At 43.7% G+C, this 14,572-nt stretch overlaps 1 protein-coding gene across 3 annotated transcripts in view; it reads right to left on the bottom strand.

The window, feature by feature from the left end:
* Tspan14 (tetraspanin 14) overlaps nucleotides 1-14,572 on the bottom strand; it is a 55,726-nt gene that overhangs the window by 16,403 nt on the left and 24,751 nt on the right. For 2 of the 3 annotated variants that reach the window (XM_046450083.2, XM_046450084.2), the window contains exon 2: nucleotides 11,334-11,431. In XM_046450083.2, coding sequence (XP_046306039.1) covers nucleotides 11,334-11,414 — 81 coding nt within the window. In that variant the 5' untranslated portion in view covers nucleotides 11,415-11,431. Of the gene's footprint in view, nucleotides 1-9,769; nucleotides 10,085-11,333; nucleotides 11,432-14,572 lie in introns of those variants that run through there. The other variant, XM_046450085.2, reaches the window with a different exon arrangement.

Here is a 14,572-nt window from a genome sequence, read left to right as displayed (position 1 = left end):
TCCACCCAGCTCCCAGTGACATGTGGACCAGTGAATGAAGTCAGCCTTGAAGTACTCAACTGACAGCCATGCAGACCTCCCCTTTCCTGATCTCTGCATTCACTGATCTCACAGTTCACTCCTCACCCCATGTTCTACATCTATCTTTCCCCATAGTAAGACCAGCCTCAGCTCCACCTATATGTCTATGTCTTGCTGAATTCATGCTGAGATGCTGTTTGAATTCTTCCTCCAGGTAACTAAACTGATGCAAGGAAGCTTGCACTGCTAACACACACAAAGGACAAGTCCTCCAGAAAGATCCTCAACTCTCCGTAACAGAAGCCAGCATTCACTGCTGATCTACCTGCTCAGGTCTGGATCCTGCAGGGGTTTCCTCACAAGCCTCCAAGCAACTAGAATGATCCTTTGAAAATACAACTGCCCCTCAGAAATTGAGAGAAACTGGTTCCAGGAACTTCTGTGGATACCAATATCCTCATGCCCAAGCTGTGCCGGGCAGGCAGCTCCTGTTCATGGCTGTTCCATTCATCACTGTTTTCCAAGGCTCCCTAGGAAAGCCATAGAGAAGCCCGGTCCCCATCACTGCAGCACAGTTCTCCTTCCCTGCACAATGACTAGGCTTTAAGAGTAAGAGCTTGTTTCCCCATCCCCCCATTTTGTTTTAGAGGAAGAACTAAAGTTAACTCACATAAGAAAGATGGGAACTTAGGGGTCACATGTCAGATCATGGGTTCAATGAATACTGGCCCAAAGCTGGAACTTTGTGGACCAACAATCATGATCCTTGAACTCTGGAGCAGATTATGTGGGTCTGGGCTGGGTCGTGTTCCCTAGCTGCTAACCTTCTGGGAGCAATGGCTCTGCTGGGTGACCCCCAGTCTCAGAGCAGCCTTCTTTGTTCTTCTTACATGACCCAATTGAATCTCCTCAAGTAGGGATCCAACTCCAGTCAAGCCCAAAGTGAGTCCAACCTTCAGTCTGCTTGGATCACTGGACACATATACTGCTATGGTCACCAGGCCTATAGCCCCACCCTTTCCTTCACACTATGTTAAACACTTAAACACCAAAAGAGACCTTCTACATACTCCAACACTGCTCTTATCACCTTCATTTATCAGATGGAAAGTTCAGATGCAGAGCAACTTAGTCAATTGTTCAAGGTCACAGAACTAGTTGGTGCTACTTAAGAACCAAATCTGAGTGTCTCTGACCCTGATAACATGTGATTTCAGAACTGACAGTCACATGGGAGCCCAGTGGTATGATGCCACAGAGGGGCATTTGGGCTTTGCAACTTCAAAGACAACAAAACATAGCTATGTGATGAGGAGGCGCCTATTAAAGGAGTCTTTGTTCCAACCAGGGCAGATGATAAGGGAGCAGGGCTTCTTTAGGGATCATCAAAACATTCAGAATTGACCTTTCCTCCTTAGCCAAAGGCCCATATCATAGAAGTAAGAGGTCTGCTTGTGGGTGCTCTGGGCTGGTACACTCCTTCCTTGTCCTGTAAGCTACAAGGAATTCCTTCACCACCTGAAGAAGCCTGTGGCAGTTTACCCAAGAGGGATCCAGTCCCAGCAGAAGTATAAACAGCTGGCCAGGCCCTGTTGGCCTGGAAGAGACAATTCCAACTCCAAGTAGTCAATAGCAGCCTCTTACCCAGGATTTAATGAACTTAGTCCTTGCAAAATTTCCTTTAAGCACGTGTGAAAGCACTTAGACAACTCCTGCAGGCCCCAGAGGCCTTTCCTCATCAGGCTCAAGGAGAACCACCAACAACAGGGCAACAGGACTCTGTCCTCTGGTCCCTGGTTCTTGCACAACCCTGTTGCTGACTCAGTCTAACATTCACAGAGTCCCTTCCTTCCCCTGGGCCTCCTATGGGTGTCTCAGAGATAATGGAAGGAAACACAAGGCTGAGATACCAAAAGATGGGGTGGTTCAGAGCAGTGCTGAACTAATGGCATAGGCCAGTGTGCTCTGAGTCTCGTCTCTGCTCTGGAATATCCTAGCAACAGGACCATATGCACTTCTAGGAATTTCTCTGAGCCTCATTTCCTCTACACAACAAGGATGACCCTTTCCTTGATCACAGGAAGGTTGTAGGTTTTAGCCTCCTGTGGCATGCTTACCCTGGGGCAGACCCCAGCTGAAGAAGCCTGGTCTCCAAGGTGCAGGCAGAGCAGAGGAATAGAAGATCCTTCAGAGCAACACCACAAGCACCTACTGCACTAAAGACACTGAGTCCCACCCCAGCAGCTTCCGCCCTAGTCTCTGTCCCAAGTTCAGGTCTTTCTTTCCAGATATACCTGCTTCATTGGGCTTCTGAAGATAACAGAAATGCAGAGCTCAGGGATGGAGCTTTCTGGAGGTTTTCACATGAGGCAGGAAAAGATGATGGAAGAAAACAGGACGGAGAGTGAGTGGAAGAAGCTAGAATTGAGCCTCTGTTCTGTCCTAACATACTCTTTGGCTTTGAGCAAGCCATCCCTCTCCTGGGGCTCAGTTTGCCTATCTGAAAAATGAGCAAAGAGCCTAAGCACCTCCACTAAGCCTTGCACCCCTCAATCTTTCCAGGTGCAAAGCCCTTGGCCTTGGTACTCTCCAAAATAGGGAATCCGAGTTCAGGCCTGGTAAACACCAGAAATCCTTGTTGCTTCTTGAAATGCCAATGAATCAACTGAATTAGAGGCCAGAAAGGTTGCCAGAGGACACAGACCCCAAATCCAAACTCAACTCTGAAAGCCTAGTGGGCTGAGGGAGGATTCATGAGATATTCATCAAGGTTAGAAGGCCTTGCCCCTCAAGACTGGGACCACTCTGAGCTCTAAACAGAGCAGGGAATCTCCCTTTCAAAGTAGTCTCGTATTAGATGAATCTGAACTAACCCACTTCTTAGAGGGAGTTTGGGAGATTTGAAAACCAGAATGAAGACTGGAGCTCAGCTTCTTCATTATAGGGGGAAACAGTGCCCAGGAAGGAGATGCCTTGCCTGGGCCACAAAGCTTATCTATCACACACCAGCATTTCCTCTTGCCGGAAGGGTGGGTCTGACAACAAGAAACACATGCCCTTTCAGTGAACCCATGTGAGGGTCCCAAAGAGGAAGGGCAAGGACTGGGCAGAGGGATCCAGAGGCAGTTTCCACAGCTGTCTCTGTGACTTCTGATAACAGAGCTGGTTCCACCAAGCCCCACCCAGGAATCTGTCAAGGAAGGAAGGCGAGGGGATAGTCATCCAAGGGAGGCTACAGGCAGCGCCACAGGAAAGCGGGTGGAGGGAACCTCCACCCCAGTTGCTGCCATCACTGTCACAGATCATAGTGATTAACGGTGGGTGGAAACCCAAGACTCCAAACCAGGGCCAAAAAGTAAATGCTCGCTGCTTTGTGTGCTGGATGATCTCTGTTGCAAGCACTCAACTCTGCTGTTACAGTGGGAAAACAGTTAAAGACAAATAAATGAACTGACATGGCTGTGTTCCAATAAAATGATATGTGCAAAATAGGCGGAAAACCAGGTTTGGCCTGCAAGCCATGGTGTGCCAAGCCCAGCACTAATCTATCACATTAAAGTCATCTGGACCTAGAGATGAAAGACAGGATTTCCTTTAACTCAGCCATATGAAGCCTGGGATACCCCCATATACTGGTGTCCAGATTTTATATTACATTAATAGATAACTTAAAACTATAAATAACCCAAAATGACATATTTCTACAACTAAATATCACACAATAAGAACTGTCTACAACTACATATTAACAGCAGAAATGAAACTCACATATTTAACAAAAGATTTCAAACACAAAAGTCTTCAAATGATTAATGGAATAATATTTGGGTGGAAAAACTAAGCATCTAATCAAAAGGTACTAGATAGAATAAAAATGTGATCTACATACAACAAGGAAAAAATCAGTAAATATGAGACAGGAATGACAGAGAAGATGGAATTAGCAAGACAAAGACTTTAAAATAGATATTTTACATATGTTTATAGATCTAAAGAAAAATATAAAAAGATAAGGAGAGACACAGATATTTAAAAGACACAAATGGAACTAGTACAAGAAATAGAAAATATAACATGAGAAGTAAAGAATTCACTGGATGTATTTAACAACCAATTAAACAACCAATTAAAAAAGAAGAGATACGTGGATTTGAAGACAAAGCAACTATACGGACTAAAGGAAAGAAGGAAAAACAAGAAAAACTAAACACAATTTCCATGGTCTACAGGACAACACCCAGAAAAGAAGGGAGGGAGGGAGCACATTTGAAAAAATAATGATCACAATATTCCCAGATTTGATAAAATTACATCTTCACAAATCCCAAAGGTCTAATGAACCTCAAACAGATTAAATACAAAGAAAACCACACTGTACAATACAATACAGTAGAAAAGAGAAACTTTTTTTTAAATACTGGGGATTGAACACTGGGCACTCTATCACTGAACTATATCCCCAGAACTTTTTTTTTTTTTTGAGAGCCGGTGTCACTAAGTTACCCAGGCTATCCTTGAATTTTCAATACTCCTGCCTCAACCTCCCGTCCCAAGTAGCTGGGGTTAAAAGAGTGCACCACTATGCCTGGCTAAGAGAAACTTCTGAAACAAACCTGAGGGTGGGGAAAGATAAACTACATGTACAATATGCATCTACAAAATATTTTAACCAAATGAAGTGAAAACATTTCAAAATGTGTGGGATGCACAAAATATACAGCTTCAAATTCTTATACTAGAAAACAAGAGAAATTCAAACCAGTGATTTAATCTTCTACCTTCAAAGGCTAAGAAAAAAGCAAAATAGTTCCAAATAGAGGTGAGAAATAATAAATAAAAGAACAGCAGTCAATGAACTGGAAATAGATGGCGGTCATGGTTGGATAAGAATGTGAATGTGCTTAGTGCCAATGAACTTAAAAATGGTTAGAAGGATAAATTTTTTGTTATGCATATTTTAGTTTTTGAAAAATAAAAGTAAAAAGTAATTATAAAAGATTTTTTTAAATCATTGGAATTAAAAACATTAAAAACAAAATCACCTAACATTTTTTTGTATTTGTTCTAATTAGTTATACATGACAGTAGAATGCATTTTGACACATCATACATAAATAGAGTATATAGCTTCTCATTATTCTGGTTGTACACGATGTAGAGTTACACTGGTCATGTAATCATACAAGCTGATAATATCTGATTCATTCTACTATCTTTTAAGAAGTCAAAGATAAAAGAGTTGAGTCTAATTTATGGCAAGGGGATGCAGACTGATTGTGACCTGGGGAAGGGGTGTAGAGGAAGGGACTGCAGAAGACACAAAGGAAGCTTCTGGAGTGACAGAAATGTTTCACATCTTCATTTTGATGATGGTGGTTGTATGGCCCACTGAATTGTCATCAAACTGTACACACAAATACCAGGTTACTTCACCTTGAAAATACCCTGTGAGTGTTCAATAACCATATGACCCGGCAAGAATCTTGGTGCATCCTGGATATCCCTTCCTCTGTGATCCCTACTCTGCTTCATTCAGGCCTGTGTAAGGACGGCAGGGGCTACAGCCCTGCGGAGATCCAGCACCCTTGGCTATGCCTCAAGTTCCCCTGGTGGCTCTGAGTAGTCCTTGCCCTTTGCCCTGGCAAGGCTCAGTATAAAAACACGCACGTCTACCTACACCCAAAGATAAGGCAGTCTATTTCCTGTGAACTGGAGCAGGCTTTCTGAAAAAGTAATTTTGACTCTATAAATATGTCAGGCAGGTCAAATCAATGTATACACCTTCTGACCCACTTAATGTCACTCCTGGGAATCTATCCTGGCAAACGACTTCCCTCCTTTCCCCAAAAGGAAGAATTCTGTATTATAAAAAAATAATCACTACATCCTTATCTAGGATGGGGAAAAAAAAAAAACTGAAAACAACCTAAAAGTCCAATATGGGATTCTCTAAAACAAATATAATCACAAAGACTATGTCACAACCAAGAATGTTCTACACCAGGTGATGCTGCTGTGAAAATGCAGACCTCAAGAAAGGGAGGATTCTGCTCACAAGGACATGAAACCACGAGCGGGTGGAGCAGGGGGAATGCAGTAATCCTTGGCTGCCTTGTTGAGCCTTCTTGAACCTCATGCAATAATAAAAGTTTATTATATAATACTTGGAGAGAAATAGGTACTACATCTTCTCAGTAGTGAAGACAAGAATATTCTTAAAATACTACACTTGGGGAACCAGGGGAGGAAGGAGAGAAAGGAGAGGGAAAGTACTGGAAATGAAACTGACCAAATCATGTTGTGTGCATGTATGAATATGTAACAACACATCCTACTAATACATATAATTACCAATAAATGTACCAATAATATACTAATAAATTTAAAAAAAAACACTATACAGAGGGCCATACATGGTTCCTCCAACACAATCTTCTCCCAACTTCCCTCCCTCTGCAAGCCAAAGTGAGTTTTTTTTAAAAATTTAAAAATTTTTAAATTGTGGTAAAATTTACAATATGAGTATGGATTTCAGTGGTATTAAGTAGATGACAGTCTGGTGCAACCACCACCACCATCCATCCACAGAATTCATTTCACATAACTGAAAGTCTGTACCATCAAATAGTAACTCTTTGCTACGCTTGAATGTGTTCCCTGAAATTAATGTGCTGGAAGCTTACTACCCAAAGCAGCAGTGTTGAGAGACAGGACCTTTAGGAGTGGTTAGGTTAATTGATTATCACCAGAATGGGTTTGTTACAAAAACAAGTTCTGCTAGTCTTGCCCTCTTTCTTGCCTATGTGATGCCTCTGCCCTGTTGTGAGGCAGCAAGATGGCCCTCAACAGATGCGGACCCGAGCGTGGGTTTCTTGACTTCTAGAACCATGAGGCAAATAAACATCTCTTTTCAATAAGTACCCAGCTTGTGGTAATTTGTTAGAGCAGCACAAATGGACTCAGACACTCCCCCATTCTCTCTCCCACACTCCTTGGCAACCAACATTCCACTTTCTCTATGATTTTTGACTACTCCAGGTAACATAAGTAGAATCATAGGTTTGTATTTTAAGTGAAATCAATTTGTCTTTTTGCATCTGGCTTATTTCACTTAACATAATGTACCCAAAGTTCACCTATATTAAGATGAATAAGACACTACAGCATTTATGTGCCACATTTTATTTACCTAATCATCAAAGGATACTTGGGCTGTTTCCACCTTTGGCTATGGTGAATAATGCTGCTATGAATGTGGGTATACACATCTCCCTTCAACATCCTGCTTTCAATTCTTTTGAGTCTATACCTAGAACTGAAATTGTTAGATCACATGGAAATTCCATTTTTAATTTCATGAGGAGCCACTATATTGTTTTCCATCACAGCTGCAACATTTTACATCCTTGCCAACAGTGGACAAGGGCACCAATTTTTCCGCATCCTTCCTAGCATTTAGTTTGGGTTGTTTTGGGTTTTGTTTTTTTTTTTTTCTTAAAGAACAGACATAGATATGAAGTGGTATCTCACTGTGATTTTGATTTTTCGTTTCCCTGAGCTGAAGATTTTGCACTGCAAACAAGTCTAGCCTAACTAAACCACAATTTAAAAAGTAAAAAATGCTCGTACTCTCAAAATGCTATTGTTGGTCCAGGTGTTGCAGTGCCCATAAATCCAATGATTCAGGAGGGTGAGACAGGCGCATCACAAGTTTGAGGCCAACCTGGGCAACTTAGCAAGACCCTGTCTCAAAATAAAATCCAGAAAGAGCTAGGAATGCAGCTCTAGAGAATTCCTCAGCAAAACCAGGAAAGCTCAAATTCTTTGTGGAAAAGTACCCCTAGGTGCATTACCCAGTACCGTTAAACAAACAAACAAACAAAACACTATTTTGGCTAGAAGCAATTTTTCCTATCCCTATAATAAGACCCCTCAGGAAGCCCAGCTCCATTCTCACTATGTGAAACATGAAATTCAGAACAGAAGAGAGACATCAGCGGCATCCATGTTTCTTACCCCAATCATGTATTAATGTTTCCTGGGAAATCTCAGCTCCAAAGTCAAAAAAGAGCTAACAAAAAATGTTAGAGTGCTATAGGCGTTTATCTTTAAAGAAAATTATTGTGAAAATAATGCTCAATGGGGGCAAACTGCTAAATTAAAGCTTGCATTTGTCATATCACCTAGAACTGGCTGCAGAAACAACAGACTGCCTTCTGCATATTCATCCCCGCCTGCTGAGCAATCCTCCTCCTCCACTGCTCACCTCAATCATCAAAACAAAACAAGTACCAACACTGTGCAAAATCATCTATCCAGACTTTGCTTCAAAATAATCCAAAGAGTGGGTGGGGGGAACAAATGAAATTAAGATCAGCTATGAGTGGATAATTTTGAAGCCCGATGATGGGAATGTAAGGCTCATTACATTTTTCTATTTTTGTATTTCTCGCCATTTCAAAAAAGAAAATTTCTCTAAAGAGATATACCATTTGAAACATTTCTGCAACCCTATGAGGCAGACAGCAAGCAGCTGAGAACAATGTTTCATAACAAGAACACCAGGCTTATCAAAGACAACCAGTTTCAGTGAAGAGTCCAGACTGGCACCCTGGTACCCAGAGTAGCCTGACATCCTCCTTTCTGCTCCATGAGCTTAACAGAGGACTGTGCATCTCAATTCTCAGGCCTTACTCCACACTGCACAGAGGAAGATGGCAAATCCCAGCCAGGACCTAGCAAGGAGGGTCAGGGCAGCTTGGGCCTGACCAACGTGACCAGTCTCCCACCTGTATTTCCTAACCAGGCTCTCATTTCCTGTTTCTGGTTTTTCCCTGCTGCTCAGCCCCAGTGCACACTAACTGAAAAATGATTAACTCTCAACAGCACACATTGCCAACTCTGCAAAACCCTGATAACACTACAATGCCCTTCAACCACTAAGCGGACTTGCTGCAATCCTGAATTCATGAACTCTGCTATTTGAATTTGCTGCTATAATGTGTGAGTAGGCAAGTGAGTACAGCTCCCCAGGAGCCAAGAATCTGTTCTAAAAAAGTTTCTGAAGAAACAGAGATGACCAGGGCCCTCAGCCACAGCAGCTTGAGGACAGCTCTGCTCTAGCTACAAAAATCTGGATGACAGTCTGAGGTGAAGGAAAAAAGCTGAGGCAGCACAGCCAGCAGGGGTGAAGCCAGTGCTCCAGTGTACCAAGTGTTAAGCTGTCTATACCCCAGGTGGCCCTCTATCATTCACCTGACCTGGAGCAGTGGGGGAACAGGCCAGGTGGGTCCAGAGGTTTCCCTCCAGACAGGGAGCAATGCAGGTCTGGGAAGCCACACATGATGTGGACAAGGCACAGTTCTCCCATTAGGAGGGACCCACAGGAACAACAGTTGCAAGGTCCAGCAATGTCCTATTTCAGGAGCAGTGATGGCACTGTTTGTGAAAGGCTATTCTAAGCACAGCAAATGACCTGGGGTCAAAGGCCAAGCCATTGGATCCCCCTGTCAATGGCCAAGCCATTGGATCTCCAGAACAGAACACACTGAGATGAATTCCCAGGAGACGATGATATAAAACAATATTGAAAAGCTGGGAAGTCTTAGTGAGTCTGCCTTGTTTTCAAAAGTTCCAGTCCAAATAGGAACCACCAAATCCACAGATACTGTGCTAATCAACTTTCCATTGATGCAACAAATACCTGAGATAATCAATTCATAAAGAGAAAAGGTTTATTTTGACTCACAAATTTGAAGATTTTAGTCCATGACTTTTGGCCCATTGTTCTGGAGCCTGTGGTCAGAAGCAGCACATCAGGGAGGCAGTATATGGCAAAATCATTCACCTAACAGCCATAATGCAAAAGAAAGAAACAAGAAGAGACCAGGTCCCACTAACTCCTTCAGGGGAACCCCTCAATAACTTAATACCTCCACTAGGCCCTACCTGTGGAACAGCACCTAGGCTAGGGATCAAGCTTATAACACATGGGACTTTGCAATCTAAACTTTCAAGAGCTAAACTATAACAAATACTAATGGTTTCAACCATTAAAAGGCTTATGGTTTAAAAGCATTTTTAATTATCATGTCCCTTATTGTCCTCCTGTTCCTCTCCTTGGACCAATTCTACTGCAAGACACACATGATGTATCTCAACTCTTTCACCATCTCCAGCCAGTGACCAATTTTTCTTCTTCTCGTTAAGGCAAGTTCCTTTAAAGAACTACCAAGAGTCTCAGTTTCACTCCCTCACTTTCTGCTGGCTCCTTTGGCCAACTCCAGCCAAGTTTCCATCACCGCCCCACTCCCACCCAGAGCACAGTGTCTCCAATCAAGGTCACCAACCACCTCTACGGTGTCCAAGCCACTGCCAGTTTTCAGTCCTCATCCTGCATCACCTTGATGAGGCATAGCTGATTGCTCCTTTCTACTTCAGAGACTTCTATAACATGAGCTCTCCTGGTCTCCCTTTCACCTTAGTCCATCCACTCAGCCAATTCTGCATGGATTTTCTCCTCCACCCAGCCTCTGGCACCCCAGGGTTCAATATTCCAAATTTCCCTCTCTTCGGTCAACATGCTCACTTGTTTTGATGTTCTTCTTAGGCTACTACTTCCTCTGATAATGACCAAGACTTTCACCTCCACCATGATTACTGACAAAGAAAACTGACATACACTGTGCTCCCTCTCACTCATGCTTGGCTCCAGTCACATGGCCTTCTTTTGATCTTTGCAACTGCTATTCTCTCTGCCTGGAGCTTTTATCCCCCAGACTCCCACTTGGCTGTTCCTTCACTAATATTCATAGCAGGGGCTGTGGTCCACTCCTGAAGTCCCAACTATCTGGAAGGCTGAGGCAAGAGAATATTGAGTTTGAGGTTAGATCTCAGCCCCCAAGTCACCTCCTCAGAATGCTCTTCCCTAGCCACCCCCAGGCAAGGAGCTTCTCCCTGCCTGCTCTCTAATGCCAAGCAAGCTAATCCTGCTCTTGGTAAACCATAAGCATCACACAGTCAAATACACATTGAATTTGAATTGAATTGACAAGTACCATACTATCTTCATTTCACTGGGAGCCTTCTGAGGGCAGGAAAGATAGCACCTGGGCCAGAGCTCCAAGCCTTCCTAAAACCCAAGGCTGAGTTAGGGGCCCTTAATCCAGCTTTCAATCACCTTGACTCACCCATCACATTTGCTGGTTCCAGAGCCTCACCTAGGCAGGGCTTGACAATCAAACATATGCACAGAATCATGATTTATTCATGAAGGACTGCAAAAGAAAATATGATTGTTCTCCTATACTTACCCAGAAGACGATGTTGTAGCTGAAGAGGAGGTACTTGTACCAGCAGCTGACCTCGGCATTCGAGTATCTGTAATAGTGCATCTTCTGAGAAGCAGGACCTGCAAAGAGACAGCAACTGATGAGAGGGCAGGTTTAGTGTTAAGACATCTGCCCAAAACCTGCTCCCCAAGAAAAGAAAAAAGTTGAGGCTCATACAGATTCCAGAAATCTCTGAATTGTTTCTCTTTTGTCCTTTTGCTAGTCCAAGCACAGTCCACTACTAATATCAGCTATGTATGAGGTAAAAATCAGATTAGGTTGGCTTTTGAAAACAAACAAAATTAGGAGGAAATTTTTAAAGAATGGAAAATAACAATTTTTAAAACGTCTTTTAAGTCCCTGGAGTTCTGCTTGGAATCATCACAAACATTCAGCTTATCACCTCACGACTGGCTATTGATTTTCCACTTCATGCTAAGGAAACAGGAGTTCAGAAAGGTCATGTGACTTGCCCAAGGACAAGAGAGCAATAATAGATCCTTTATCTGCACCAAGAGCAGCTGACTCCACACTCCATATCCTTCCACACTCCAGAGCCAACCAAAGAAATGAGGAATCAGAGCCTGACCACAAAGAGTCACATTTGGGAAGAGGAAATGAAAGGTTAGGCAGGTTTGCATGATCCAAATACAGCCAATACATAAAGCCAGAACTAAGGTTCCATATTCATTTACCTATTATCTTCCCAAGCTCAGCCTGCACAGAGATGAAGGCCCAGCACCCTGGCTTGGGTAGAAAGACCCCGACAACCCATAGCTACCAGCATTTGCCTCCACCCCTTCTTCTCTGCCTTCTCTCTATGACCGACCACATCTTTGGCTTCTTGGGGCTTATAATAAAGCTTAGACTATACAACCCCTGTGGGAACACCCTGTGACCTACATTTTGAAGGGTGGTAACTGCTGATTTTATCTGAGTCCATTCCCCAAAGTCTGTCACAATCATACAAAAGGGGGGATGGTCCCAAGGGAAAACTCTGAGGGCCTGGCCCACCTATACTTTTTTCCTTTTTGAACCCCAGTGATAATCCAGGTGATCCCTAAATTCCTCTACCATTCTCTGGTGGGGAGTGGTGGGGAAGGTGAAAATCTCTGCTGCCAAAGCAAGGCTTATGCTGGGGAAGGAGAGGGTGTCTAAGCTAACATTCAGGCTCAGGATCTGAAGCTCACAGAGCAAAGCTCCCTCCCCAGCCCCCTGTTCACCTCCCACCTTCCCAGAGTAAGGGGAAGCCAGCTAGAACAGGGATCAGGGCCAGAACAACATGGCCAGTGAGGACACAATCCATCCCCAATAGACAGTAAGAAATCAGCACCTGCCACCTTTGTATATTGTGTGAAGATTGACAACTTTCAAATTCTTACATGGCAGAAGCCATGGAAGCCCTGCCACTTTGCTGAGACAATGGTGCAGAGAAGGGACAAGGAAGCACAATCCTCTGGAAGTGGATCGACTGCTCAGTCAACCCTCCTAAGGTATGGAACCGAGAGGCTGTCTAGAGTCCACCATTCATTCACCCTGCTCTCGCCTTCCCAGGAGGAATGGAAGAGAGGTAAATGCCCTGTCGGAAGAATCCAGTCTGTCTGAACTCAAAACCTAGCCAGGAAGGTGCCAACCACCCAGCAGCCCTCTTTCCTACCCTCCTACCACCATTAGAAGAATACTTCCACAAAACTGCCCTGTAAGAATGAGGCACAGCCATCCCAGTGCCCAAAGACTCTGTGATAAGGACACACCTTTGAGAGGCTAGAACATAGCTGGACACATGTGAGGTGCTGCAGGAAGAAGCACAAGGATCTCAGGTAGAGACAGAGGTATCTGTAGCAGGATGGCCTGACCCTACCAAGGCTTTCCCTCCTGGGGCCTTGGTATCTCCAACTAGAACAGGGTTTTTATTGACTAGTCCCTGATACCACTAGAGTGATGACCCCAGCTGGTACCAAGATCATTTATTCCAAATACAGATTACAGCACTTCTCACCCCACAGCCCAATTCAATTTAGTAGGTCTTGGCTGGGCCCTGAATCTGCATTATTGACAAGTTCCTCAGAAAACAGGGACATGCTTCCAGACATGTAGCCAGAGGACCAGGTATCAGCTTGGGTAGGGGCTGCAGTTGCTTTGGGGATCCTCTGAAAGTAAAAGAGCCTTGTTGGTTGGGGTACAGCACACAGACTGAGGGTCAGGAGAGGAAAACTCCTTGCAGACAATTAACTACCCAAAGAAACTAATATCCATCTGTTTTTGTATCACCGATTATAGAGCCCCAAAGCACTGGGAATTTTTGTTTTTGTTTGGGAATATTTGGTGGTAGACTATAGATGGATTCAGACATGTAGGGAAAAAATTAAACCTAAAACTTGATTACGTTTATCACAAAAAACAGCAAACTCAGCTGAAAATGTACCACAAGGCAGGAAAATAGTGGTAGAAACTGTATCTTTTATTTATTTATTTTTTTTAACCTACAAGACAATCCTGTTCCTTGGAATGCAAAATGTACCCTCTTTTTTGAGGTTCCTGGAGAAGGCTGAAAGGCAGATGGCCCTACCCTTCCCAGAGCTGGCCTTAAAGACATGGAAGGCGGAAGGGCCTTCCATGTTTAGGAATCCTAGAAAGTGCTCTTTTGCCACCAGAAAGTGCCCTTTAGCCAACCAAACCAGAATCCCCCCTCTCTCCCTGACTGCAGTTCCATAAAGAAACTACTAATAAATTAACAAATAAACCAATTCAGTTTGGGTGACTCAATCCTGTTCCACTTGCCCAGGGTCTTTGAGACATGATTATTCTGTGGTGACACAGGGAATCTCACCCTGAAGATCCCTTGTCTCCTACAAGTCCATCCAGTTCAGTATGGAGAACAGATGCCCCACAGGGAACCTCACAGAGATGCAAACAGCAGGGAGACTCATGCTGTGGAGCATGGATTCTCCTTCCACAGGGCACCTGGCTTCTCTCCCCACCTGCTTTACTCTCTTCACCCCACAAACCACATAACCAAACAAAAAATAACTGCTTGCACAGATGCTGGGGCCCAAAGCCAAGTCAGAGAATCCCAACAGCCAGACCTAACCCAAAATGACTTCAAAGTGAACATGGTCATTGGCATCTCACCTTATCTGCTAACCAAGTCATACTGAAGGAAAGCAGAACTTGGCCCTCTATTAGTGATGTGTCCATTAACACCTATATCATTTACCTTA

The sequence above is a fragment of the Marmota monax genome, unplaced genomic scaffold (genome assembly GCF_021218885.2).
Source record: "Marmota monax isolate L192 unplaced genomic scaffold, Marmota_monax_Labrador192_F-V1.1 WCK01_AAM20220418_F8-fsc00004, whole genome shotgun sequence".
In the NCBI taxonomy this organism is placed as follows: Eukaryota; Metazoa; Chordata; class Mammalia; order Rodentia; family Sciuridae; genus Marmota; species Marmota monax.
Note: the sequence above shows the minus strand (reverse complement) of the source record. Positions and strands in the feature narration are given on the sequence as shown.